We start from the raw sequence: 27,705 nt of genomic DNA, 5'->3' as shown, positions 1-27,705 counted from the left end.
TTATAACTCCATGATTTCACGGGCTCCCTCCTCTTTTGGGGGAGGGGTAGGTGAAGACTCCAACTTACCACTCAGGTTCCTGCAGGCCTGAGAGCCCAATCAGTCGTAAACAAAGGCCGTGTCTCCCCGGCCAGTCTCAAAGCCCAGAGCCGTCCAGTGAACGTCAGTTACCATTCTGTGGCACAATACAGCCCGGGCTCATTAGCTATTAACCTCACCTACCATTTCTCCCACTCCTATTCCGGGTGGCAGAGCGCTCCCCAAAGCCCACCCAACGTTTAATCACCCATCAGGAAAAGGCACGAGTCCAGCAAAATATCAGCAAGTACTCTCTCTCCTAGTAGGCAAATTTAGACATATTTGTTCAATAACTGTTTCATTCCAACTGGCACAAAGAGAAAAAAATACATAAGGCCTTTATTTAAACCTATTTAGGAAGACAAAGCCTGAGAAAGCAGTCAGCTTAGATTTAAACAAGGACTGCAGCAACAAAAGCCGAATCTGAGTTGTCAACAAAAGGAAGTTGCTCTTTATTTCAGAAATAGACCTCAGAAAGTAAGTCGCTTGGTGCTAATTAACGAGAGCAGGGCAGGCCCGGTCAAGCACAGCTTATTCAAGCCCCCACCCACCCCGACGGAACGGCTTCAAAAACTGGGAGCTGTTTTCTAAAAACCCTTTTAAAATGCTATTCAGAGCTGAACTCTGTACTTCTGTGTAACCAAAAGATGCTGCTCTACAACACAGCAACACCAGAGATCTTAATTAAATAATTTTACTGGAAAAAAATTACACCTTGAGCACCAAAGTAAGAACCCTATTTTCCATCAGTTTAGTAGACCATGTTCCAAGAACGAAATGCTCAGGGTGGTCCCAGTGGACTGTCCACAACCGTCAGGAGCAGTCAGGCTGAATGCACCGGGGTCCCACAGTGTTTGTGCCATAAGTCGATGGCTTTGCTCACAATCGCATCCGAGCTGTCCTGGGGAATCTGTGAACAAGCAAACCAGTCTCCGTGAAATTCCAGCGTCTACAACTTCAGTATCTCCCTCATTCACTGCTGCATAAAACTTATTTCCACTGGAGTTTTCACTGTTTATCAGAAAGGGATCCCATAAAAGGCTGCTACCAGGATCCCTGTTTCACATGCCACCTGAGGACATACTAAGGTGCTCTGGTGTCAGACTGCCTGGGTTCGAATGCTGCACTGCCCACTAACGGTGGGCCCCTGCGCAGGTTAACCTAAACTACCTGGCTTCAGATCCCCATCTCTAATGGAGCCAATGAAAGCCCCACCGCACAGGGTTGTTCACAGGGTTACATGAGATGATCCATGAAATTACTTAGCACGGGCCCTGGCACTGTTAGCCACTAATTACTATAATCATGATGATTCATTTAGTCAACACACATTCACTTAGTACTTATTATTTACTGGGCCACTGCTCAAACGTTAATATTGACTGATTAAAAAAAGTAGTAGTATAGATTTTGGGTCCAGTGAAATTCACTGAGGCATAAGTCTTTTTACTTCTCCCTCGTGCCTGGTCAAGGGTAGTCTAAGAAACAGAGAGAAGGAAAAGCTGATTCATTTAGACGTTTTTTCAATATGCGCTAAGTTTATGCTTGAGCACAGTAACAAACCCAAATGGGATTCCAACAGAGATAGTAACAGAAATGAAACAGCTTACGAAATTCCCCAAACATCGGGATTCCTTTCCCATTAACAAGGATTACTCTTCCTAAAGTGACAGATCTCACCTCTTCCTTTTCCTGAAAAGCCTCCTAGTAGTCACATCAGGGGACAAGACTTTGGTCCTAAGTGCACACCCACGGTGTGACATGGTGACAGTCTCGCTGCTCAGACCATCGTCTCTCAGAGGATGTAAACTATAATCCACAGATCAACTTTAAGCTAAACTTTTTCAAGGCAAAAAATTGTTTCTTATAATGTAAAAATATACTGTATTATTTCTCTGAAATAATCTGATGCAACAGGAAAATCTGGCTTGCTAAGCTGACTTCCTTTCTAGATTCAAAATCAAATAAAATAAAGCATACTTACATTTTCCAGAAACTTTGTTATCTTCTCGGCACTGTTCAGTGCCATTACTTTTATTTTAAAGGTTAATAAAATTTCCACGGCTACAAAAACTAGGATCTTACAGGATCCACTTACAACTTTATCCCAAACCCTACAAAAATAAGGAGATATAGTCAAATTATGTGAGCTTGAAATTTATGTTTACCAAGACATCTCGAATTACAAAATTAAACCAAATTACTCCTTCCAATTTAAGGATAAGCTTCAGAAAGAACTATAATGAAATAATTATTTTAAAAAACCCAAAACAAATCAGCCATTTGAAATCTATTTCAGACACAATCAGGATGGGAGGGAAAAAAGGAATGACCACTACACAGTGCCTGCTCTGCTGGAATCGGCCAAACGCCCGTTCCCTAAAGCTTCACACCTGACTGTCGGGGAAGGAAAGGAAGTCCTAAACCAAGTCCAGATTTCACTAATATTTTGTAATGCTAATATAATCATTACCTACTAAGAAACAACAACAAAAGCAGCATATGAAATGAGATAAATTCAATTTCATTTTTCCAGTAGTTCAAAGTCCTTAAGCTTCTCCAAGGGCTTAAGGAACTACTCATTGATCTGCCACCACTCTAAAATAATTATTCTGATAATTCCTCTAACTCTTAAAGCTGGTATTAAGCTCCATATGCTTAGCTATGTGTTGCCTTGTGTATTGCCTTTCTTCTCAACTACATCATAAAGTCTTGGAAGGAAGGGCCAGGACTCCAAAGTACCCATAACACACGTCTGAAATGAGTGAAAGATCTGAGTTGGAGTCTCAGAACTTTCGCTGCTTTCAGCTACTTGCAAGATGTCATGATGAAACTAAGAAATATCAAGATTTTCTCTAGATTAGGATCTACCACATTCCTGGAAAAGGCCATGCCTATATAAACTCCTGGAGACCGTTTCAGATGTGAAGATTGTACAGCAGCTAACACTTTGAGGGCCCTCAATTTTTACAACTGTATATTCCAATCCTTATGTTAATTATATTAATGTTAAAGTAATATGATTAATATTCTAACATTTCTACTTGTATATATAAGAAGCAGAATCATGTGTTGCTATGTCAGCTGCTGGAGAAGTCAGTTTCACATTATTGTTCTAAAGCAAATTTACATTCTGAGGGATGAGCACAGGAAAAACCAAGATTGTTCTCCGACTCCAAGCCTTCAGTATGTCTTTGAAAGAAACACTTGCCTCTGTAAACTGGACTCAGGCAAGCACCCTGCGAAGCACCTCTTGAACCAGAGATCATAAGGAAGTTTGGACACTGCAGAACAGGTCTTCAGATGACTCAGCAGTCTGCTATCTTCCAGATTCAAGTATTGTTCAAAAGCCTTTGGCTAAGGATCAAACAGGAAGAAATTACTCGTTCGCTGTGACATAACATTACCCCATTTTACAGTCTGTGATGAAAAAAGGTATGTCCTGAATGCAAGAAAGTGCTGGAAAACAAAGCATCAGAGTCACCCAAGTCACTGGGGACGCAGCAGTTTCCCAGGTCAGCACTAACCAGAGCAACCAAGCGTCTCTGACTAAGGGGTTTTCCAGGACAGTCCCAGGCAAAACGGAACAGCTGCTCAACCTAATGTTAAAGGCACTACCAGATTCAACAGCCTAAGGCAAGAGGCCAAAGCAAAATTCAGTTGTTCTGGGGAGCTCAGAAAGGCCCATGATGTTCCTGGCTGCTCTAGGGCAGCAGATTACATATACAGGATAAAGGAGAAAGGGGAAGACTAAGACCAAAGAACTAGAGTGGGCCCAAAGTGGGGAAAGGGAGCCGGGAGAACTGAGACAAAGAGCTGGAGATGAGAAGGCCCACCACTCACCGACCACACATATGCTGACCCACACTGAGCACTGCCATGCACCACACCAAGGGGGTTCACACAACAGTGGTGTCCAGAGGAGGAGCTCTGTACCCAACAAAGCGTGCATGAGAATTCCTGGGAGGCAGAGGAATAACGCAGCGGGAACAAAGTACCCGGATTTCGTTTGGTGGCCTCTCTCACATATGGTTATGCAGCAGCCAACTCTAGAAGACTGGGAGAGCTAACAAATCCAGCTCCCCAGACCAGGCCAAATCCACCTTGCGCTGGCTGCTGTATCTAGGATCCAATGCCTAAGAATGGACCCTAAGGGTCAAACCTAACGTCTGTACTCCCTATCTAGAAGAGCACAACCAGATCCCTTATCGCCTAAGCAAATGCAAATGTTTATTTTACTAGGTATCTGCATCTCTGTGCTTCTGCCAACAAGGCAATTCATAACCGTTACAGTGCTTAATCCATGACAGCAAGACACCATGCTACATACAGGAACTAGAGTAAAAGATAAAGTCCCTGCCTTCAAGCAGCGTACAGCCTGGCTGAGACAGACCAGTAAAGAACTAACTATAACACACTGTAACACAGCAACGATGGGGACAAGCACAGGGCGTGGGGTACGTCCAGGTGGGAATCCTCACCCAGGCTTTAGCAGCCAGGAACAATGTCCCGGGGAGGTGACATGTGAGCTGGCCCATGAAGAATGGACAGGAGTTAGCAGACAAAGTGGGCCCACATATTAATATCTGGTCCAGTTTTCCCCTATTTCAGGGGGTCTCTAACTCTCTCCTGTTTCTCTAACTTTCCTCCACTCCTTAACAGTTCCTAGAGCTCCTCAAGAACACTACAGACAACTCCTCAAACCAGGAGCTTTTTTCCAAAGCACAAGTTGCCAAAGGGCTCCTGTTCTGGCCTTTCACCTCTGAAACCCTATTCTAGAATTTTGGTTGGTTCTGCCAATGGCATACATGTATTTTTCTCACAGTGACATGGATGAAAACACACACACACTCACATTTATATATTATGTCTCACAGCAAAGAAGATTTCATCCAGAAGTCAGTACAAATAACAAACAAGATACAGATAAGTGAAAATTTTAAACTGTGTTGTCTTTTTCCTTTATCGGACTGTAAGCTCAGTGAGGGCAGGGACTGTCTCTGTTTTGTTCACTGCTAGTTCTCCAGCACCAGAACTTTACTCGGCATAGTAAGCACTCAATACATAACTGTTGAATGAGTAAACAGAATACTGCAAATTAAATGAAATTTTGAAATATATTAATCAACATTTTGATAACCACTCAATGTACAACTTTTTGCCATTCTTATTAAATTTTTCTAAATATTTTTTCCTGATTTATAATATGCTCATTATAAGAAATCTTGAAAATATAGAAAAGAATAAAGAAGGATATCGAGATGACGTATACTCACACTACCCAAAGAGAACTAGTGATAACATTTAGGTTGTATGGCATTCATTTGTTTTCCCGTAACATGACATACACACTTTTATTAGTGGACTCATACTGAATACACAACATAGTATTTTGCTCTTTGCACTCAACATATTAGCCTGGCATTTCCCCAGGCTAAAAAACAACCTTAAAGAGTGACTATCCCTAAATAAAGAGAGCCTCTAAAAATACAGAAGAAAAAAGCTAAAAACGCCAAAGGAAAAAAATGCAAATGGCTTTCAACCATATGAAAAGATGCTCAATCTTGCTATAATAAAAGAAATGCAACCTAAAACTACACTGAGGCATCACTTCTCACCTGTCAGACTGGCAAAAAGGACGTAGCACGTTGGCAAGGCTGTAGAGAAACAGGCGCTCTCATATATTGGACATGAGGATGCAAGAGAGCATGACCTCTGTGAAGGGGAAGATGGAAATATCTAGCAAAGTAACATAGGCTTTTACCCTTTGATCCAGCCAATCTATTTCTAGGGAATCTACCCTAAAAATATACTGGCAAATATATGAATAGATGTATGCACAAAGCTATTATCTCTAACATAAAGCATATATATATGCTTTTTTTTTTTATAGTGGAAGGAGATAACATTCATATAACCTGAAATTTTTAGTACTCAGCAAATGGTAGATGTGATTATTATATTTTATTACTGAACATTTAGGTTATTTCCAATATTTCCATGACCCTAAATGGTTACTTGATGAAGAAAATAAAGCATACTTCATCAACAGAAGGTAAAACCTCAAAAAAGAGACTTAACTATCCTGAGAGGAATTTTTATTAAACTCAGGAAGAGGCTGATAATAGTGTTTATTAAAAATAAAAACAAAAAATCAAAAACCTTCTGTTTAGCATAGTTTTTAAAAAATGTAGCAATAGCAATGAAAGCAAGCTCGCTTACTTTAATGACTAAATATAATTTAGTCTGAGACGGCTTAAGGACAGTCTCCTTTGAACAGAGATTAACAAGAGGTCTTCCACGTCACATCACTGAAGTTGGCCTCTATTCTCCTTGGCAAGCAGAGGCCTCAGCAAAGAGCAGAATTTCCAAAAGCTTGTAAGGAGAGGAGAAGACGTGACGTAATCCTGTAAATCGGAATACTACAACATAACAAACACGTCACCACTAGACACATTCTTATCCTCTTCTGATACGAAGAGCCCACCATTGTCCATCAGACGCACATTTCCCTAGGACTATAAAATGACCTGTGCTGTGTCACAACAGGTTTATTGGTAAAACCACAAGAACTTGAAAAGATTACAGACAAGATTATGGAGACTGTACTTTAAAAAGAAGCTAGGAAGAAGAGATCCTCTATTCAACAATAATAAAAAATTTTAAGGTAGACTAAACACAGTTTAACTAAAGAGAAAAGTTTAAGTAAATCACTTGCCTAAGTCAAACAGCAACACAAAGGAAATTTAGTTTTTCTTATACAGCCTGTAGAACTCTAAAAAAAAATTTTTGTAACTATTTAAAACTACATACTAGGCACTATAATGTACATACTAAAATAAATGCCTTTTTTGAAGATGAGGAAACTAAGGTTTAAGGGAGACGGGGACATTAAGTATCTTGCTGATTCTAAAATTCATTCCTAAAAAGGAAAGTTCAAGGCATTTTTGAAAAAGAACAATAAGAGGGAACTTTCCTACCAGCTATCAAAATATACCAGGAAGTTATATTAAATAAATCATCTGGTATTGGCCCAGGAATAGACAAATAGCTTGATGGGAAAAAAAAAAAAGGAGTCAGAAAGAGAAATAAATATATTTGGAAATCTAGTATATGATAAAGGTGGCACTTTGTGAACAAAAGGATAAACTGACAAATAAATAGCGTAAGTGGACGTTCTACCACTTACTAACTGTGTGAGCTTCAGCAAGTTACTTAACTGCTCTGTGCTTCAGTTTCCTCGTCTATAAAAAGAGAGAGATATGTTAAAATTAAATGATTCATCAACAAAACAAACCGAGCATCGCCTGGCATGAAGCCCATTCTCAGTAAGTGCTAACCAGAGCGGGGAATCGGGGCAGGGCAGGAGCGCGCTGGCTGAAGCTGTGCCGCAGGGAACCACAAAGGAATGAGGGCAACTGTGTGTCTGATAATCACAGAGAAAATCCCTCACAGAATAAAGGACTGGATTTTTTAAAGTTTAAATATTTTAAAAAGTTAGAAGTTTTTAAAAAATATTTTTTAATCTTGGGATGGAAAGGACTTCCCAAATAAGATACAAAAAAAAAAAAAAAGAAAAATATCAACAAATCCAATTGTATCAAAACTTAAAATCATTGTATAACAGACAGAGAGAAAATATTTTCAACATACATAACAGACAAAGGATAAATATCCAGAGTATATGGAGAACTCTTCCAAATAAAAAGAAAGAAGCAAACAACAGAAAGATGGACAGGTACAAATGACCAAAGAAACATATTCAAAGCTGCTCAAACTCACTAGAAACTGAGGATACGTAAGTTAAAATGGGATACCATTTCACTATCAGATAAACAAAAATGTAAGACACTGATACTATCCAGTATTGGCAATGGGGTGGAAAACAGGAAATCTCATATCTGTTGGAGGAAGCACAAATTGGTAGGGGTTTTGGGTGAGCAACCCAGCAGTTAAAAAAGTGAACTATGTCTCTCCTTCAACTGAGCACTGGCCTTCCAGGTACCCACCTAGGGACCCACTCACACACATACACAAAGGAACACGTACTAGCGCATGTCGACTGTCAGCAAGGATCTGCTATATTAAATTACGGCAAATTCTTAAGAGGCAATACTATGAGCAAATTTTTAAAAAAGAAAGAAAGTGGTTCTAAATGAGTAGCTCTTAACCCTAGCCACACTTCAGAATCACGGAGCTTTTGAAAAATCAGAATTCTGGGGGTGCACCCCCAGAGATTCGGACTTAATTCGTCTGGGTGGAGGAAAGAGACTGGTAATTTTTAAAAGCTCCCTGGTGGTAGTAACAGGAAGTCAGGGCTAAAAACTATCTGTACTGACTTGGAACGTGCTCCAAGGCATTCAGTTTAAAAACAAAATTGTAGTGTCATATGAATAGTATGATAATATTTATGTTTTAAAAAAAGTAACGTGAAAGAATATATAAAAATCACTACGTATGTGTGTGCGTGTACATGTATGCACATGCGTGCACACACCCCATCCATCCTAACGGACATAAAATAGGAGAACAAACAAGCTGACGACAGTGTTTACTTCTCAGAAAGTGGAGGATGGGGAGGCGTTGGTACAGATCTATAGGAACACTGGATTCATCGGCATTGTTTAATACTTCAAGAATGTATTTATTTATTGTTTGTATTATCAAAAATAAAGAATGAATTTTTTAAACATAAACTATCAAAATGCCACTAAATTTATTCCAATATTAAATAAGAAAAGCTAGTTAAATCATGGTATAATTTGGACTTTTTTTTTAAAGAACTAGCGCTTTTTTTTTTTTTTTAAAGATTTTATTTTTTCCTTTTTCTCCCCAAAGCCCCCCGGTACATAGTTGTGTATTCTTCGTTGTGGGTTCTTCTAGTTGGGGCATGTGGGACGCTGCCTCAGCGTGGTCTGATGAGCAGTGCCATGTCCGCACCCAGGATTCGAACCAACGAAAGACTGGGCCGCCTGCAGGGGAGCTCGTGAACTTAACCAGTATAATTTGGACTTCTTGATCTAATTAGGCAACTAACATTCTATTTGCATATAGTCCAATGCCATGCTTGAATTATTTTTATAGAAATCAACTAAGTGGATTAAATTTTAAAATTCTAAAAGCCAAGTTTTACTTAATTGCTATATATTAAAAGAACATCCTTGTCCAGTGTTCTACCAGCTGAGGGTCTTGCCAACTGCCCTGACAGCTGTACAGCTAGAGCAGTGGTCCTCGGGGCCCATCCACCCTCACACCCCTCATCTGACCCTGCACCCTGGACCACAGGGACTGCTTTCAACACAATTTCCAAATGAAACGATGCAATGATTTAAGAAGAAAGATTAATTCTTATAAATGAGAGGAATAAGGAAAAAAACCGGAAAAAGAGAAGGGCAAAGGACCACAGGCTTATGCTGATGAAGCTAGTGCTGTTTAGTTCTCTGCATTCCCAGGTCAGAGTGCACCACACAGCCCACTGCCCCCGACACCCATTCATCTCTCCTTCTTCACTAACAGAACTCCTATTTTAATGGGAGATCACAATGTGCTCAGCTTAAGAAAAAACACACATTTCCCAGCATCCACTGCAACAGGGGTGGCCAGGTGACACGGTCCTACCACTAACAGATATGCAGAAGGAAAGTCTGTTAAAGGGGGACAGGCTTAACTGGGTTGTCCCTTCTATTCCCTTGCCTTTGTCTTTGCCCTTCCGTTCTTGCCTGCCTAGAACATAGATGTAATGGCTGTCGCTCCAGCATCCATCTTGTGAGCATGAGAGGAAGGCTCACACCTAATGCTGGAGCAAAAGGACAGGAGCTGGGTCCCTGGTGACACTGTGGCACAGTGGCACCAGCTCTGGACTGCCTTACCCCTGGACTTCTGGTTACATGAAAGAAAACAATAAAGCTTCTGTCATTTGGCTTTCCATTATATGCAGCCAAACTTAAACCTTAACTAATACAGAGGGATATTTCTAGATAAAGCCAGTGGATTCTAGACCAGGATAAGGGATACTATAGAGCAGCGGTAGGTAAACTATGGCCTGCAGCAAGCCAAATCCAGCTAGGACCTTTCTTTTATGCATTGTTCATGGCTGCTTTGGTGTGACAACAGCTCTCCGAGTGACCGTGATAAAGACCTAGAGACCATCTGGCCCACCAAGCTGGAAATATTTGCTATCTGGCCTTTTACAGGAAACATCTGCTGACTCCTACTATAGAGGGTCCACTCATAATTGTAGCAGCACCAGGAGGTAAGAGCATTTCTTGAAGACCCCCAGTACCAGTGCTCACCCCGACCCCGCAATGGCCAACAAATCATCCCTCACCAGCTGGGGTAAAGAATCCCGGTACTTGCTATTTAATTGGTTCACAAAGCATCGGATGATCCAGTAACAGTCGACACTATCTTCCACCATCTCTTCCATGGCTTTAGCAATGGCAAGAAATACTTCATCCTCTGGCTCCTGAAAGATTAATAATAAATCTCAAGAGGGGGGCAGCAGAAGAGAGGAACACATATTTCTTTAATAAAAATGAAACCCTGACCCCTAAATTTGGAAGCGGCTGCACTAGTAAATCAAAGAGGAACCAAAAAGCACACAGTCTATCACTAGAAAGAAGACCAAGTGGGAGATAAGAAGGAGGAAGCAGAGAAAACCATTTGAATCAGTGCTGCTTACGAACACCTGGGTTTCAGGCTGAGCACTCAGAGATTTTCCAACTTTTAACATTAAGGCCAAGACAGAGTTAACATAAATCATAAGCAAAGGGCTGACTGCCTCTACCCAAAAATATTCTCTGTGCTAGCAGAGAATTCCCTTCAAAAAGACGCGATAAAGAGCGTAAGTAATAATTGGAGACATCTGTCAATACAGTAATTTGCAAAACTCAAATGACTCCAAAAGGACTAACAAAGCATTTATTTCAAAGCAATCATACACACCTTTAGAATTCTATTCTATCTTAAAGCACCTAAAAAGTTAAAATTCCCTAGAATCAGAATTTTAGCAATCAGAAGAAGGGCATTTCTCAAACCTTGTGTCAATACTCAGAACATGAAAGTAAACCCTCAAGTAAATTTCAACACAGAAATCTTACAAAACCTGGAATCCACTTGAAAATCTATTTTGTTTTTAAACACCATATCTTACATAAAAAGCTTTACATTTTCATCTAGGACTTAATAGCAGAAGGATTTTAATGTTAAAAAGAAACTAAAAAGTGTCTTTCTACTCTCCTAAAAAATCCCAAGTTAAATTAAAATTCCTATTTTGATAAAGTATTTCATTTTAGACCTTTCAATTTAGCCATATTTTATAAAATGTCAAGAGTAACAGTGTTGGAATTGTAGAAAACAAATTTCTCTCGGCCTTTGTGAACGTGTCAGAGGAGGAGAGAAAAGAAGAAAAGGAGGAAGAAAAGCGATAGGAAGTCTCCTTTCTTGGACACCCGCCCAGAGCAGGCACCGTGCTAGGTGCTCCCTCACTTCTGCTCCCGCCACTCTGAGAGGCCAGGGAAGGGGACTGACGTCCTTCAGCTGACTGTGTTCCCGACCCTGTGCCGAGCACTGTCACCCACTCTTTTTTTTCTTTTTTAAAGATTGGCACCTGAGCTAACAACTGTTGCCAATCTTCTTCTTCTTTTTTTTTTTTTTGCTTTTTCTCCCCAAATGCCCCCAGTACATAGTCGTATATTTTAGTTGTGGGCCCTTCTAGTTGTGGCATGTGGGACGCCGCCTCAGCATGGCCTGATGAGCGGTGCCATGTCTGCGCCCACGATCCCAACCGGCAGAACCTTGGGCCGCCAAAGCGGTGGGCGCAAAATTAACCACTCGGCCACAGGCCCGCCCCATATCACCCACTCTTATAACAGATAAGAAAAATGAGGCTGAGTGGGGCTTGGTGATCGGGGAGACAGGGTGGCAGAGCCTAAAAACAAACCCTTTGACAGCACGTCTGCCTGAGACTGAGTGAGGCATCTGGGCTTAAAGCATGGACAAACTGAGTAGGGATGAGGTGGAAACTAGAACCTATTATTTAGATTTCTTAAACTAACAGAACATCTAACCTAATTTAATATATAATTTAAGAACTCGGGTAATACTACCAACTTCACTTTGCCAATGACAGATGAAATTTAAAGAAGTTTGTTAAGAGTTCCAATTATTTTCAGGGACGTTCTCTCTTGATAAACTTAATAGAAGTGGGCAACCTAAGGTTTGTCCACAGGAACCATGTCATTAACCTCAAAAAGAAAGAAAAAGTCGAGGCTCAAATTGCTGTACTGGTAGGTTGCAATCCGCAATAAAAAAAGTTTTATAGAATAGCACAGTTTGCGGGCAAATCCCTATTTTGAACAACTCACTCTATTTTAGCAAAAAGAAGTTGAAAGGCCTAGAGTGAACTACAAATAAGACAGCCAAAGCCCAAGAGCCATCATCATTCCTTTGCCCGTCCTCTTCCTCTTCCCCTCCCTCTTTCCTTCACGAATAAGTAATCCAAGTAACTACAGTGAGGAGTCTGTCAAAGACAAAATTTAAAAAGCAGGTTGGGGCCTGTGGGGCTGAGGCCAAGGCCAAGAGGCGGCTGGTAGTGTTGGTTACACACAGAGGAATAAGCAAAGAAATAAATATATTGAGGATAATGGAAGCCTTTTCATATTTGCAACTGTAAAGAGAATGAAGGTGCGAATATGGAAAGGGTGAGGGCTGGAATGAACTTATGCTACTAGATTGAAATGGAAGTATTAGTGTGAACTCAGGGTTTTTAAAATATAGAGATAAATAGACACATAAATATATATAGGTGTGTGTGAATGTGTGGACACACAGATCTATTTCCTAGCTCTGTTGGGGAGAGGGCCTAGAAGAAATGACACACAGGAACAATGAGCATAACTACCAGCCTGTTCTGGGTTTCTAAACACCCCACTCCATTCAAGAAAGAAATGGCTGATTCCAGACCTGGGGTAGGGAAAGTACAAGAAGAGTCTGGAATATCTCCTCATGCCAGAAAGTAAGGAAATGCTCAAATGATGGGAACTTGTCAAAAAGACACAGAAGTCAGCTTGAAGGGCTCCCACTGGTCAAATCTGGGACAATTTGGACACCAAAATCAATAATGGTAGTAATGGATTATAGGCCATTGAATAAAAGAGGAATCCATAAATTCATACTGATATAAATAAATAACTGAGGAAGAAGGGAAAACACTTCTTTATAAAAGAATGCCAACTTATAAATGCAGGAAAAAATGACAGAGTTAAACAATCACCATTTGGCAATCAGCATAGTACAAATTGTTTCTGGCAAGAATCATTAGGTGATGGATACTTACATAGTCTCAAAGTACCTCCCTACAAGTTACTTATTAATTACAAATGGAAAACTAGAAACCTTACATGGGAGAAACCTGGCAGACACCATGCTAACAAAGTGACCAAAGTTAGCAGCAACAGAAATAAGTATCATACTTCTGTGGTATTCCTGCCAAAAATGCATAAGCAGATTTCAATCATGAGGAAACATCAGATAAACCCAAACTGAGAAACGCTCCACTGCCCAGTACTCTTCAAGTGTCAAGGTCATGAAAGACAAAGAAAGGCTGAAGTACTGTTCCAGATTAAAGGAGACTAAGAAGACATGGCAATAAATGTAATGTATGATCCCAGATTGGATCCTGGACCAGAAAAAGGACATCTGTGGAACAATCTGCAAAATTTCAATAAGGTCTATAGATTAGTTCATAGTATTGTATCAGGGCTAATTTTCTGGTTTTGGTAATTATACCACGATTATGTAACATAATATTCCAGGCCATTTCTGCAACTTTCTTCTATATCTAAAATGATTGTGAAATGAAGAGTTAAAATATTTTAAAAATTTACATCATCAACAAATGGTATAACTAGTAGGTAAAAGTTTAATAAGAAAGTTTAAGTTTGAAACCAAAACTCTTACTGTCTGCTTGTTTGTGATAAAGGGCATTATTGGGACAATTAGTCAAATGTGAATGGAGTCTGAAGATTGCATGTTAATTTTGTATCAATCTCAATTTCTTGGTTTTGATGATTGCATATGGATACCTAGGGGAGCGTTCTTATCCTAGGAAGTATACACTGAAGGAATCTGAAGAAATGGATATCATGTCTGCATCTTGTTCTCAAATGGGTTAGAAAAAAATATGGATACACATAGAGGAAAAATGACAAAGCAAGTGTAATAAAATGTTAACAAGTGAGAAACCTGGGTAAAGGGTACAAGGGAATTGTTGGTAGTATTCCTGCAACTTTTCTGTAAGTTTGAAATGACTTTGAAATAAAATATATTAAAAAAAAAACTGGCATGGTGCTGGCCCTGTGGCCGAGTGATTAAGTTCACACACTCCACCTCGGTGGCATGGGGTTCACCAGTTCAGATCCCAGGCACAGACCTAGACACCACTCATCAAGCCATGCTGTGGCGGCATCCCACATAGAATAACTAGAAGGGCTTACAACTAGGATATACAACTATGTACTGGGGCTTTGGGGAGAAAAAAAAATACGCAGATTGGGTCACAATGTACAGGGCCATGAATGCCAGGGAAAGATGTGTTGCTTTTATTCTACAGACAATGGGGAGCCGCTGAAAATCTCTACGGCAATATATGATGCAACCAAAGGCTGGCAAGATGGGATGGTCTAGAGTTGAGCTAAGTGTCAAACAAAAGTTCCACTGACCCGTGGAAAGGAGGGACTTCGAGGCAACTTTCCTGACTCCAGCTGATACATGCGGAGATAGACTTCTACCTGGGGTGTGGCATCACTGACAAAGCGAACGACCCTCAGCGCATGAAGGACATCAGAGTACTGCTCCTTGCGATACATCATCACCTGGGCATGGGACTCATGGTGTGGAGGCAGGATCCCTGTACAGAGACCCAGAAAAAAAAAAGGCAAAATACTGAGGCACCAACCCAAACCCCTAGAGCATCCTATGAGAAGCTGCCCATCACAATTAGACTAGAACTTACACAAATATTTTACTACCATACAAATTTTCTTGTAGAAATTCTCATTATAAAAACAATCTTAAATTTTAAACATTATTGATATTTGAATGGCAACTGCATCATTGTTATGAAAGAGAAATGAAATGGCATCATAAAGCCCTTGAATAAGTGTGCCATCTAAATTCAAGATAATAACCACATCAATGATAATAACGATTTGATTCAATTTAAGGTTGTTAGCCTGGGGCTCCTCTTAGTTCCCAGAGGCCTAACTCCAGTTTTTGCACTTGGCCTCTGCTATGGACTAAACTGCGTCCCCCCAAAATTCATATATCAAAGCCCTTTCTCCCAGTGTGCCCATATTTGGAGATAGGGCCTATAAGGAGGAAATTAAGGTTAAATGAGGTTATAAGGGTGGAGCCCTAATCCAATAGGGCTGGTGTCCTTATTGGAAAAGGAAGAATATCAGAGCTCTCTTTCTCTCTCTCTCTCTGCCATGTGAGGACACAGGAAGAAGGTGACCATGCACAAGCCAGGAGGTGAGGCCTCACCAGGAACCAGATCAGCCAGCACCTTGATCTTGGACTTCCCAGCCTCCAGAACCATGAGAATATAAACTGTTGCTTAAGCCACCTGGTCTGCAGTATTTTATTATGGCAGCCCCAGCTGACAATATAGCCCCCTTGACCTTAGAACCACCAACCACCCATCAAATCCTTCTCTTCCTCAACACTTAAAACTTGCTCAGTATCCTATCTCCAGGACCAGAGAAATCTCTAACTTTCACTGCCGAGGCCACCTTACATTACACTTCAATGCCATTTTACGTTCATTAACCCATTTAAACATGACATCTACCCATTAGACTTTGGGGCAAGAATCACATCTTTTTTATAAACAAATGGCATGCAGAAAACATAGCAGAAAGAGTGCAGGATAGGCCTTCAGTAAACCTAAGTGCCATTCCCAGATTGGATAACACCAGGGCTCTCACAAACGTCTCTCTGGGCACTTGTTTCCCCATCTGTCAGAGGTGGGAAATGGGACAGATAAGCATTTCACCAAATGTTCCTGCAGAACACTAGCCCCAAGAGTCTTCACGAGAAAAGGGTACCGTGGTCAAATAGATTTGGGAAACGGTGACAACGAATTTTCAAGGCTCTAAGTTTTGCTATAAAGAAAAACATCTTTATTTATTCTAGCCTCATTAAACTTAATGAGACTGAATAGCAGCACAGACTCTGGAGTTAAAGCTCCTGGGTTTGAATTCTAGCTCTGTAATTAACCGACTGGGTGACCGGCAACAACTTACCTGATCTCCCTATGCCTTAGCATCTGAAAAATGGGAATAACAATATCTATCTCGTGTAGTTGTTGCGATGAATAAAAATTAATATACATAAAGCACTTAGCAAGGATATGGCACATACTAAGCTAGTCTAAATGTTAGCTAGCACATCTGACTATTGATCACTCTTTGGTGCAAAACACCACAGATGCAGCATTCTAACGAACATTCTGGGAAACACAAGTTGGATGAGCTCTAAAGACTCTAGCTAACATGATGCCACATTAATGTTAGAACCAAACTTGCTTAAATGTTCTTTTTCTTGACATAAATCTTTAATTACCTTAGCTACGGGGTACTGTGCTAGGCTTCCAGAAAAGCCAGGGGAACACATTCCAGTGTCTTCCAAATCTGGGCTAGTACAGATTAAACAGTTGTAGTTAAACTCTCATCTTACTACTACAGGCGGCACAGTCCTTTCCATGTTAAACCTCAAACTTGTTTTCTAAAAGCTAGTCCTAAAAAATCTCTCTCTGATATTAACCTAAAGTGGTATGAGGAAGCAAGCATGCTGAGACCCCTGAGTAATGGGCCCCCTATGCTAGGAAGAGTCAGCCCGTCTGCTGCATAGCTGGCAGCTCTAAATCTCTAGTGCCTTTAACTACCTCAAAAATACCAACAAAGACTTGCTGATAAAGACAGGTAGGAAACACAGAGATGACGAACAAGACCTGGCATTTATGAAGGGCCACAAAGTACAAATATACACCTCCCACTTTCCACTGGTATTATTAATTAATAAGACACATAGTAGTTCCCAGCAGAGACAGAAAGTATTGACATTACCACCTAAAAGGTATCCCAGGAAGGCCTTTATTTTGATGGCCACTGGAAACACTAAGATTTAAGAAAAAAATGCCCAGGCAAAAATAAAAATAGTTGTCACCTGTTCTCTAGATGGTACCTGCACAGTGATCTGCTAGAAATATAAGCATACAAAGATGGCCAAGATGCACAACAAGAAAGTCGTTAGGTAGTGCTTTCTAGTATGGTCTGTATTCCCTCGCTGCCTACACTTTACAAAATCATACTTTGCACCAGACTGCCGATTTCTCAAATTCTGAAAATACAGGACATTTTGGAAAGAAAATGAGGTCTATAATCTATCCTACCTTCAGATGGGCTCTATAAACCAAGGTTTCTAAGCTATCTTACCTTCAAACGGGCTCTACTAAACCCGAGCTCAAATCCTCACTCTGCCACTTATAGGCTGTAAGGCCTTAGGCAAGTGATAGAGGCTCACAGTCTCTTCCCCATCTGTAAAACTGTGATATTGATACCTACCTCACTGGGGAATTCTAGGAACCCTAAGATTTTTTTTAAGAAAGAAAGGAAGGTGGTAATGGATGGGTATTATATGTGTCAGCAGGCTCAGCAATGATAGAGAAAGAAAACTTTTGGCTCAAAAGGGATGCTGCCAGTCACTTGTGGCACCTAATACACTTTTTCTTCTACAGAAACTGAGCAAGGTTGTTATTCCTTCTCCTTCAGCCACTCATCACTGGATTTACTCATTTGTACTTCTAAGAAATAAAAACTCTCCAATTCCTTTTTGACTCTGATAGCACTCACTAGAAAGTTACACCTCTACCACTGGGAATCACAGAACCTAACAAATTGAGAGCTAAAACCGAGGAGTTAATTTAGCTCAACATCCTCATTTACAGATGCAAAAGAATGAGGCCTAGCAGGGTCTTCCTCAAGGTGACCCAGTTCTTTCTCTCGGTACAATGCTCTTCCTACACCTAATCGCAGGAAGCTACGTTACTTTCTCTTCTATCATTAATAAACTGACACCCTTTAAATAACAGTTAATGTATTGCTGCTGAAGTCACCTTCTTAAAGGCTTTCATAGTGAGCAATAACTCAGTCTCCTGAGGCTAGACGCAATACTCAGTAAAGGGCCTAAACAAATCCTCCTTTTTCTGACTGATAGAATGAGAAACGCTCCCATCATTCAACATTTTTGAGGACAAATCTTCCAACTCTTGGGTCTCATACCTAGAAGCACCTTCCATACCAACGCCCGGTACATGGATGGGAGAGGGAACCTCTGACTAAAAGTACAAAGCTTCTCAATATCTAGAGAAAGAAGAAAACAATTAGTTAGAAGCTGTTCGTGCTTATCACAATATGTAAAACTGCATTTCCTTTTTGAAACCTTAAAGTATAGTAAGACATTTCTGCGGAGGAAGTCTACTACACAGTGAGCCACTGGAGGAAAGGCAATGCTGGTCTGATGTCTAGCCCAGGTGTTCCACCAACTCGCTATTTAAAAACAATCAGTGTCTCACAGCATAGGAGATGCATTTTGCATATATTACTACATTTCCTATAACGTGAGCAGTAGTTACTATTTATAGATTTTATTTCATTTAATCTACATTACAAGCTTGTTGCGTCGTTATTGTTTTAAAGATGCAGAAACTGAAGCTCAAAGCAGTTAAGTGACTTGGCTGAGTTAACGTGGATAGTGAGTGGCACAGTCAGACCACAAATCCTCACAGCTTCCAATAAACCACACACAACTGTCCTGGACCTCAGTTCCCCTACTTGTCAAATGCGAATGATAACACTAGACATACTTAAAGCACAGACTGTCTAGTGAGGATCAAAGATCAGGTGGGAAATGTTTTGGAAATTTTAAAAGCACGCTATGCATATAAAGTACTATTTTTAATATGGTTCAGTTTATTTTACTTTAGTCAACAAGAGAACAGACCTTATTATTACTGGCTTAGAAGAAACTAAAATGTCAATACATAATGCAGGCTCAGTATTTCCATAAAAGAAAACCCTGGCAAGAGCTGTTGCAAACACACCCAGGAGCTGTGATGACACCTCTAAAAAATTGAGAAAAGAAAATATACGGGTCTTATATGAGAAAAAATATCATTGACTTCTTAAGAGGTCTTTCAAAAATGTCCGATTCTGTCTCAGTGAAATATAAACTTGAAAAATCCATAACTTCTCCTAAAATAAACCATTCTGCTGTCATCCTATCACTAAATACAGCAGGTAACAAACACCTCTGGACGTCTTTGAAGGTAACATTTATTTCCGAACACCTGGGATGACTGAGAACCAATAAACAATTTAACTTATAAAACTCACCCAGACGGTCATCTTTTAGGAGAATTTCTAATGATTTCTTTTCTTCGACTCCACGAAACCCCACTTTCTCATAATACACTGAACGAAAGTTTCTCTGAGAGTCCTCAGTCATGGTTCATTCTTGGAGGAAAGAGAGACAGAGAGTAGGGTTGGGAAGAAAGTGAGCTTACAAAGAATGAAGAATTGATAAATTTTTCAATGACTTTCTCCAACTTTTTCATGAACCTGATATACTATGATCAACTGCCTGTCCTTGCATAGGACTCAATATTAAATCTTCCCTTTTACACAACTTTAACAGCAACTCACCCCTGTAAATTGGCCAAAAATCAAGACATAAAAGAAAAGTCCCCTTAGCCGCTAAATTAGATGGCACAAGGTTCACACACTAGGGCTCCTACTTACGAAAGCATCTAACCATTACACACATTCAAAGAAAAAAATTAGTGAAATAAGCAGACAGACTAGATGTCACACAAAAGGGATTACCAAACAGTATATGCTATGATTCTGTTTTTGTTTTTACAAATATTGTGCCTAAAAGAAAATTAAGACTATATTCTGAAATGTCAGCAACGGTTATCTTTAGGTATAGCAGTCCAGATGATTTTAATTTTCCTTCTTTGACTTAGTTCTGTTTTCTTTTAGAAAATGAAAAATTAAGTGATAAAAAAGGAAAAAGCAACAAGTTTCTCACTTAGCTTTCTCGTCGTTTAAACACAATCCTATCAAATGTAATTATCAAAATTCAAAGCCCACACCAGATGAACAGCATTAAATTATAAACCAGAGGAGAGGCTGGAATGTAGCCAGTTGACAAATGATGCTACAGAGTTGGAGACAGAATAACGACTTAAAATCTGGCATCAGAACTCAAAAAGTTCAGTGGTCTCCTGTTCTTTCACAATAACCTTCATAAGATTGATGGCAACTCATCAAGAAAAGGTCAAATTAGATTGGTATTCTAAGAATAGAATGGCTGTGATGCATTTTCCCAAAAGTACCGCACTGCCCAACCCAAATGTTTAAAGTGTCGGTGCTAAAAAAGAGTACAATCCTCCGGTTTTAGAAATCCTGAGATGTCTCCAGTGACAAGGGCTGAGTTCCAGACAGCCACGACCTTCCTTCATGAAAAGATATGCTCCCAGTCGATTCAGTCACAGGAAAGATTAGGATTCGTTTAAAACGAGAAATTCCAAAGGGTTCTGAGCTTTTGGGACAAAATGTTTTTTGGAAACAAAACTCCAAAGCTCTAAAACGCTAAATGAGTTCAGGGATTTAAAACAAGTATCTACACATCTGCAAGGCGATGGGTGCCTGCTGTCTAAGGGCACCATTCTCAGAATGCACTACAACCGCAAACGCGTCCTCCTGCAGCAGACACTGTAAATTGCATCCCTGCCCAGGAGCGTCAACCTGGCAGGAACAGTAAACGCACCCTGGTCCAAGCCCCCAGGTCCCACTCCCCGGTATGCTTCACCTCTAGCAGTGGAAACCACACCCGGGTTGAGACTAAGTGGTCCGGGGGAAGCAGCGGAAACCGGGCCCGGCGCGCTGACCCGCCAGCCGGCAGGCGGGCGACGTGGCAGCCGCCCAGGGTTGGGGGCGAGCGCGCCAGAGGCGGGCCCGGGGGGCGGAGGGAGCCGGCGGGACACCTGGGCCCGGTGCTGCCCGCCCAGGAGACAGCACCCCGCCGCCACCGCAGTCACCGCCGCCGACGGACGTGACGTCAGCCAGAGGGGCGGAGCCGAGAGTGCGCATGCGTCGAGAGCATGCGCAGACGCTCCACTCGTGCAGTGGGGGCCTCACCCTGAGGCCCGGTCGCGTGAAACAGCAGAGAGCGCCGCGGGCGGGTGCCTCAGGCTCCTCGCTTGCGACTCTGCTCCTCTGAACCTGTCCCCTTGCTCCCCTGACCCACTCTTGGTCCGGAGAATCTCGCGGCTACCTTACCCCCGCTGTCCTGGCGGTGCGTGCCTGGGATGCTCTCCCCTCTCCTGCCTTGGAGGTACCTCCCAGGAGACGACCTCGCAGCCCCAAGACGGTGCTCTTCAAGCTCTCTGCGGTGGAGGACCCTTGTTTTGTTTTGTTTTGTTTTGTTTTGTTTTTCCGGTGTGTGGAAATAAATGGAAACCAACCAAGTGAGAAATGCAAGGGCGGTTTATTCAGAGCTTGCTGTACAAGGGAGTCAGCCACCATCACCCGTTTCTACAGAGTCTGGCAGGCAGAGCAGCGGGAAAGGTTGCCAGTGGAAAGGAGGGAAGGCTTCGGGTGTGCGCTGATCGGAGGCTGTGGCTCTGGGGAAGCTGTGGTTAGACTAATTAGAAAGACGGCATCCTACGTGATTGTTAGCCCTCTTTGGCCTCTGGTTGGTCCTAAGTTGGAAGCAGGGACAAAAATTAGGGAAGCTCTCAGTTATTCATCAACTCATGGACATTTGGGGCCAATTGCTATAGTAGTTATTGTTTAGCTTCCTGGATTGTTACTAAAACTAGCCATCTGACTTCCTAGGCGGGTTATTGTAGATAAGAGCTTGTTTTTTAGGCAGGTTGCTGCCGGTTGTGAGTCCGAGTTATATTTTTGTATATGGTCATACCACTGTGTATTCAGCTTCTCAGGTTAAAACACTGTAAAAATAAAGTATATGAAAAATAAAGTTTAGAAACAAGATAGACTAAATACAAGCTCCAATTTATTAGATTCAGCAGACATAAAATTACTCTTTAAAATGGTTATTAAAGTTCATAAACACTTGCAGTTACTTTGCTTGTCACACACCAGCACCCATCCCGGGACATCCGTCTGAGCAGCACTGACTGAGTGGGATTTTAAAGCAAGCACTGCGGCTTGAGAGGAAGCCCCTAGAGAAAAGTCAGTTCAGTGATGAGTGCTGCCTTCTCAAAAGCCCAAATCGGTACCGAACAGCCCACACGGAGCAAGCTCTAGACGGAAACTTAGGAATCACCGGTACAGAAGTCAGTCCAGTTGCAGTGTCGGTAAGTTTGTGGTGCCGTGGCTAGACAGAACTTTAAAATAAAGAAGCATTTGGTGGTTGAACTTAAACGTTTATGCTCCTCCCGGCCCCCAGCATCACCATCTTTAGTTCCCCAGTACTGGAGTAATAAGCCTTGCTAAGGCGGTGTTTCTTCACATTGGTAAAGAGAGTTCTTCAAGTCAGAGCTTTCAAGAATTGCATTTACTTCATCTAAACCTTGGACCAGTCGCTCACTTTTACAATCTCCTTTTCCTTGTCTTTAAAATTGAGCTACTGGTGACAATATCATAGAGGTATTGGAAGGCTTAAATAAGAAATTATGTAAAGTGCTTGGTGCAGAGCCTGGCACATGGCATAGTGAGGATATGTGTGAATCGGCCTGTTAGCTACATGGTGACAGAATATGGTTGCATTCACTGTGCTTTTTTTTTTTTAAAGATGGACACCTGAGCTAACAACTGTTGCCAATCTTTTTTTTTCCCTGCTTTTTCTTCTCAAATACCCCCAGTACATAGTTGCATATTTTAGTTGTGGGTCCTTCTGGTTGTGGCATGTGGGATGCTGCCTCAGCATGGCCTGATGAGCGATGCTATGTCCACACCCAGGATCCAAATAGGTGAAATCCTGGGCCACTGAAGTTGAGCACACAAACTTAACCACTCAGCCCCGGGGCCAGCCCCTCACTGTGCTTTTTGAGGAGCCAATAAACAAATATTGGGAAGCTTCTATAGGAAATAAGTCTGCTGGATACTGTTCTTAATACTGCAGCCAGAGTGACCATTTAAAAATGTCCTTCCTCTGCTCAAAATCCTGCAGTGGCTCCCCATTTCACTCAGGGTAAAAAAAAAAACAGTCTTTTTGTTATCTGTCTCCTCTTACCTCAACCTCATCTGCTGCTAGGGACCCTGCTGCCTTAGGATCTTCTCATGTTTGTTCCCTTGGCCTGAAATGCTGTTTCCCCAGAGAGCCACATGGCCTAGTCCCTCACCTCAGTTGTGCTCACCTGTCCTCTACAAAGGCCTGCCTAAAATTGCAAGCCCTTTACCTGAATCTCCGTTCCCCCATGCTCAACTCTGCTTTTCTTTTCTTCCACAGCACTCGTCACCTAACACACTACATAATTTACTTATTGTAGTTTTTAGTGGTTTTTAGGTTTTTTTATTTTAGTTTTATTGTCCTTCCACCAGAATGTCAGTTTCACAAGGTCAGGAATCTTTGCTTTGTTGATTGACGCATCACAAGTTCACGGAACAGCGCCTGGTGCAGAGTAACTGCTTAATAGGTACTTATGTATGAATGAAAAGAAATCGCACACACTCTGAATGGGCGGCCATTCCTTCCTTCTTAACATTGTATAATTGGGTTGTGGGCTACAGAGGGCAGTACTAGTCGTTAGATGCTTAGCACGTCACAGAACATAGAGGGAAGTGGCAGGTGTGATACTGGGATCTATAATAATATATTTGGTCTTCCTCCCTGTTTCTGACTGAGAGTTCCCAAAAACCCTTGGAATTTCCTAAACCAGGAGAGTGATGAAGGTGTCGCTTGTTATGTTAATGAGTGACTCTTGGACCCCACCTAAGGATGTAGGCTGATTGCCTAAAGAACCAACCATGTGATCAGACTTAGAACTTTCAGTCCCACCCATCTGATGTTTGAGGGAGAGAGAGGGGATGGAGGTTGAATCAATCACCAATGGCTGATAATTTTATCAATCATGCCTGTATAATAAAGCCTCCAAAAAATCCAACAAGGAGGGGGTTCAGAGAGCTTCCGCTTGGTGAACATGTGATTTGGGAAGAGTGGTGCGCTCATGGAAGCTCCACGCCCTTTGCCCATATCCTGCCCACCAGTACATCAATTGCCCTATGCATCTCTTCCTTGTGGTGGTTCCTGAGTTATATTCTTTTATAATAAACCTATAATCTAGTAAGTAAAATGTTTTTCTGAGTTCAGTGAGCTGCTCTGTCAAATTAATTAAATCCAAGGAGGAGGTCATTGGAACCTCCAGTCTGTAGCGCATCAGTCAGAAGCCCACGTGACAACCTGAACTTGTGACTGGAACCTGAATTGGGTGGTGGGGCCACCTTAGTCTGTGGAATCTCATGCTATCTCCTGGTAGATGGTGTCAGAATTGAGTTAAATTGTAGGACACCAGACAGGTGTCTGAGAGTTGGTGGTGGTGTGGAACGCCCCCCCCCCCCCCCACACACACACACATCGGGATTGGGTGACATAATCTTAGCGGGCAATAAAATTTTCATGGAATTTAATTGAAATAAGAATTTTAAAAGTCACAGGTGCACTTCATTTGAGTATATACCTTGCTGTCTGTCCATTTGTGACCAACATCACTCCTTACTGCCTTGTAACCCGACTGCCCCCTGGTGGTTAACTGTTCTTACTGAATAATGGAATGTATTGCTAGTCAAACAAGCAAATTTCAAGGTTGAAAGGGACTCAGTGGTCAGCCAGTCCCATAAAATGTGGTGCAGAGAGCTAGACTTCAGAGTATGAAAACAGCAGAATATGTTTAGAAATGGTCTCATCTCATTCAGCTTTTAAATTCATTTGGGTAGGATAGTAATTATTGAATACCATCAACCTCAACCCCTTGCCCCTCTTTTTTCAAGAGATAAGGAAATGGAAACCCAGTGAGGTTATAACTCTAAGGCAACTGTCCTCATTTTGAGTAGCAACTAAAATTAACATAATGAAAAATCCATTAGCACATGATTGGTAAGTACATAAATTCAGGTAATTGATGTATCAAATCACATCTCCAAAACATCAGAAGAGAGACAAATCTCGGTGCTCCTGGAGGCTCACTTTCTCCTTCGTTTTGCTGGTTTGCCAGAGAACTGGTTCAGCAGGTCTGAGCTGGCTCGATCAAATCTGCAGATACCAGCGCTGGGACTCCAGAGGCTCCCCCTTTCTGACCGGGGAGCTTTCCTTGTATCACAGCAGTTCTCTACCTCACCCCATCCAGAACCCCATCTCTGTAAATATGAGACAAATTAAGGGCACGGGGACCCCCCTCAATTGGAATCTTGGCCACAGTCCCCGTAGACCCTCCATGCCTGCCCTGAGCTGTGGGATAATTAGATGTGAGGGATTGCATGCACTCGACTACCTTCTACTTGTAAGTTTATCCTCTAGTAAACCCTATTTTATACCTGCATCATTTAGCTCTAGTGGTGTGTTTTCATGACCCTTTTTTGGGATGCATAACTCTACACAGAATGTCCTGTTAGAGGGAGGAGACATCAGTTTACCTGTCAAAACTGATGGCATGTGTATTCTGTAGATGTGGTTATAGACTCTCAGTAATGTCCTGGTATATGGAATCTCTGGTTAGAGCTGTGGGTTGCCTAGTGCAAATGGGGTCATTTAACAAATAAAGAATCCATTAACCGCTCGTAATTATTTGGCCTTGCCCCTGTCTTACATTTTGCATGACTCTTTGACCCTTCTTATGTCAAGATGGCATGTAAAGTCAGCGGGATAAAAATGAAAACTCCGTTTTCAGGGAAGCTAGGGAAAATTATAAAGTAGGTGAAGAAATTTTCAAAAGCAGTGGAGAGTAAACAGGGCACATGTAGGAGAAAACAGAGGCCCCAAAGCTGCAGGTTTCAGAAAGAGCCAGCAAAACACATCCCGTAAAGGTGTTTTTATTAGGAAAAGATGCTGGAATTTGCCAAATGTTTTTTCAGCATATGTGGAGAAAATCACACAGCTTTTCATGTATACTTTGTTAATATGGTTAATAACATTGATTGATTTTCAAATGTTAAACAAATTCTGCCTTCCTGGGATAAACTCCTCTCGATCATGATATATTGTTTTTATATATTGTTGGATTTGATTTACTAAAATTTTGTTTATCAATTTTACGTCTATTTTCATGAGGGATATTATTCTGTAGTTTTCTTTCTCTTGTAAAGTATTTGGTTTTAATATTAGGGTAATGCTGACCTCACAGAATAAGTTGGGAAGTGTTCTCTCTTCTTCTTTTTTGTGGAACAGTTTGTGTAGAATTGGTATTCTTTCTTTCTTGAACGTTTGGTAGAATACACCAGGGAAACCCTCTGGGCCTAGAGTTTTCTTTGTGAGAATGTTTTTTGTTTTTCTTTTTGTTTTTCTCCCCAAAGCCCTAGTACGTAGTTGAATATTCCAGTTGTAAGTGCTTCTAGTTCTTCTGTGTGAGCCCTGCCACAACATGGCCACTGACAGTGGTGTGGTTCCGCGCCTGGGAACCAAACCTGGGCGCCAAAGCAGAGCGCACCCATCTTCACCCACTAGGCCATCAGGGCTGGTTCTGTGAGAAGGTTTTCAGTTACACGTGTAATATCTTTAATAGGTAGAGGGCTATTCAGGATATCTATTTCTTCTCGATAAAGCTTTGGTCATTTAGTCTTTCAAGAAATTTTTCCATTCCATTTAAGTTTTTTAAATTTGTCAGACAGTTTATTTCCATATCTTGGTTATTGTGAATAATGTTGCAGTAAACTTGGCAGTGCAGATATTTCTTCAAGATACTAATTTAGTTTCTAGTAGATATATAACCAGAAGTGTGATTGCTGGATCATATGGTAGTTCTATTTTTAATTTTTGAGGAACCTCAATACTGTTTTCCATAGTAGCTGCACCAATTTACAATCCCGCCAACAATGCACAAGGGTTCCCTTTTCTCCACATCCTCACCAACACTTGTTACCTCTTATCTTTTTCATGATAACCATTCTAACAAATGTGATGTGATATCTCCTTCTGGTTTTGATTTGCATTTCCCTGATTAGTGATGTTGAACACCTTTTCATGTACCTGTTTGCCATTTGTATATCTTCTTTGGGAAAATGTTTCAGGTCCTTTGCCCTTTTTTTTAATTGTTATTTATTTTTTTGCTATTGAGTTGTATAAGTTCATTATATATTTTGAATATTAACACCTTGTCAGATATATGGTTTGCAAATATTTTGTCTCATTTTTTAGGTTGTCTTTTCATTTTGTTGATTGTTTCCTTTGCTGTACAGAAGCTTTTTAGTTTGATATAGTCCCACTTGTTTACTTTCACTTTTGTTGCCTGTGCTTGGTGTCATATCCAAAAACTCATTGCCAAGACTAATGTCAAGGAGCTTTTCCCTTATGTTTTCTCCTAGGATTTTTATGGTTTCAGGTATT

The 27,705-nt window shown here is 41.2% G+C and overlaps 1 protein-coding gene across 6 annotated transcripts; it reads right to left on the bottom strand.

Moving 5' to 3' along the window:
• Positions 1-393: 393 nt before the first annotated feature.
• Positions 394-21,578, bottom strand: TBC1D7 (TBC1 domain family member 7). 6 transcript variants are annotated; one of them, XM_046641323.1, is made up of 8 exons: positions 21,483-21,578; positions 19,533-19,652; positions 18,420-18,500; positions 14,799-14,986; positions 10,406-10,543; positions 3,290-3,435; positions 2,063-2,192; positions 394-988 (listed from the first exon to the last, which is right to left on the bottom strand). In XM_046641323.1, the coding sequence occupies exons 2-8, from the start codon at positions 19,642-19,644 to the stop codon at positions 902-904; spliced, it is 882 nt and encodes a 293-aa protein (XP_046497279.1). In that variant the 5' UTR covers positions 19,645-19,652; positions 21,483-21,578; the 3' UTR covers positions 394-901. The 6 variants fall into 6 exon arrangements, with proteins under 6 accessions (XP_046497279.1, XP_046497281.1, XP_046497278.1 ...); XM_046641325.1 differs by lacking the exon at positions 21,483-21,578 and adding an exon at positions 21,013-21,244 and having other exon boundaries at positions 14,868-14,986; XM_046641322.1 differs by lacking the exon at positions 21,483-21,578 and adding an exon at positions 21,013-21,243.
• Between the last annotated feature and the right edge of the window lie 6,127 nt (positions 21,579-27,705).

This window comes from Equus quagga, chromosome 15 (assembly GCF_021613505.1).
Source record: "Equus quagga isolate Etosha38 chromosome 15, UCLA_HA_Equagga_1.0, whole genome shotgun sequence".
Lineage (NCBI taxonomy): Eukaryota > Metazoa > Chordata > Mammalia > Perissodactyla > Equidae > Equus > Equus quagga.
Note: the sequence above shows the minus strand (reverse complement) of the source record. Positions and strands in the feature narration are given on the sequence as shown.

Excerpts from the sequence above, each read along its gene's own strand:
- TBC1D7 (XM_046641323.1), bottom strand. The coding sequence starts at position 19,644 with ATGACTGAGGACTCTCAGAGAAACTTTCGTTCAGTGTATTATGAGAAA. Across the intron at positions 10,544-14,798 it reads GAAGTCCCTCCTTTCCACGG|GAGCCAGAGGATGAAGTATT; the intron begins GTCAGTGGAACT and ends TTAATCTTTCAG. Across the intron at positions 3,436-10,405 it reads GGGATTCTTTACCCCAGCTG|CCAAAGGCTTTTGAACAATA; the intron begins GTGAGGGATGAT and ends TTTGATCCTTAG.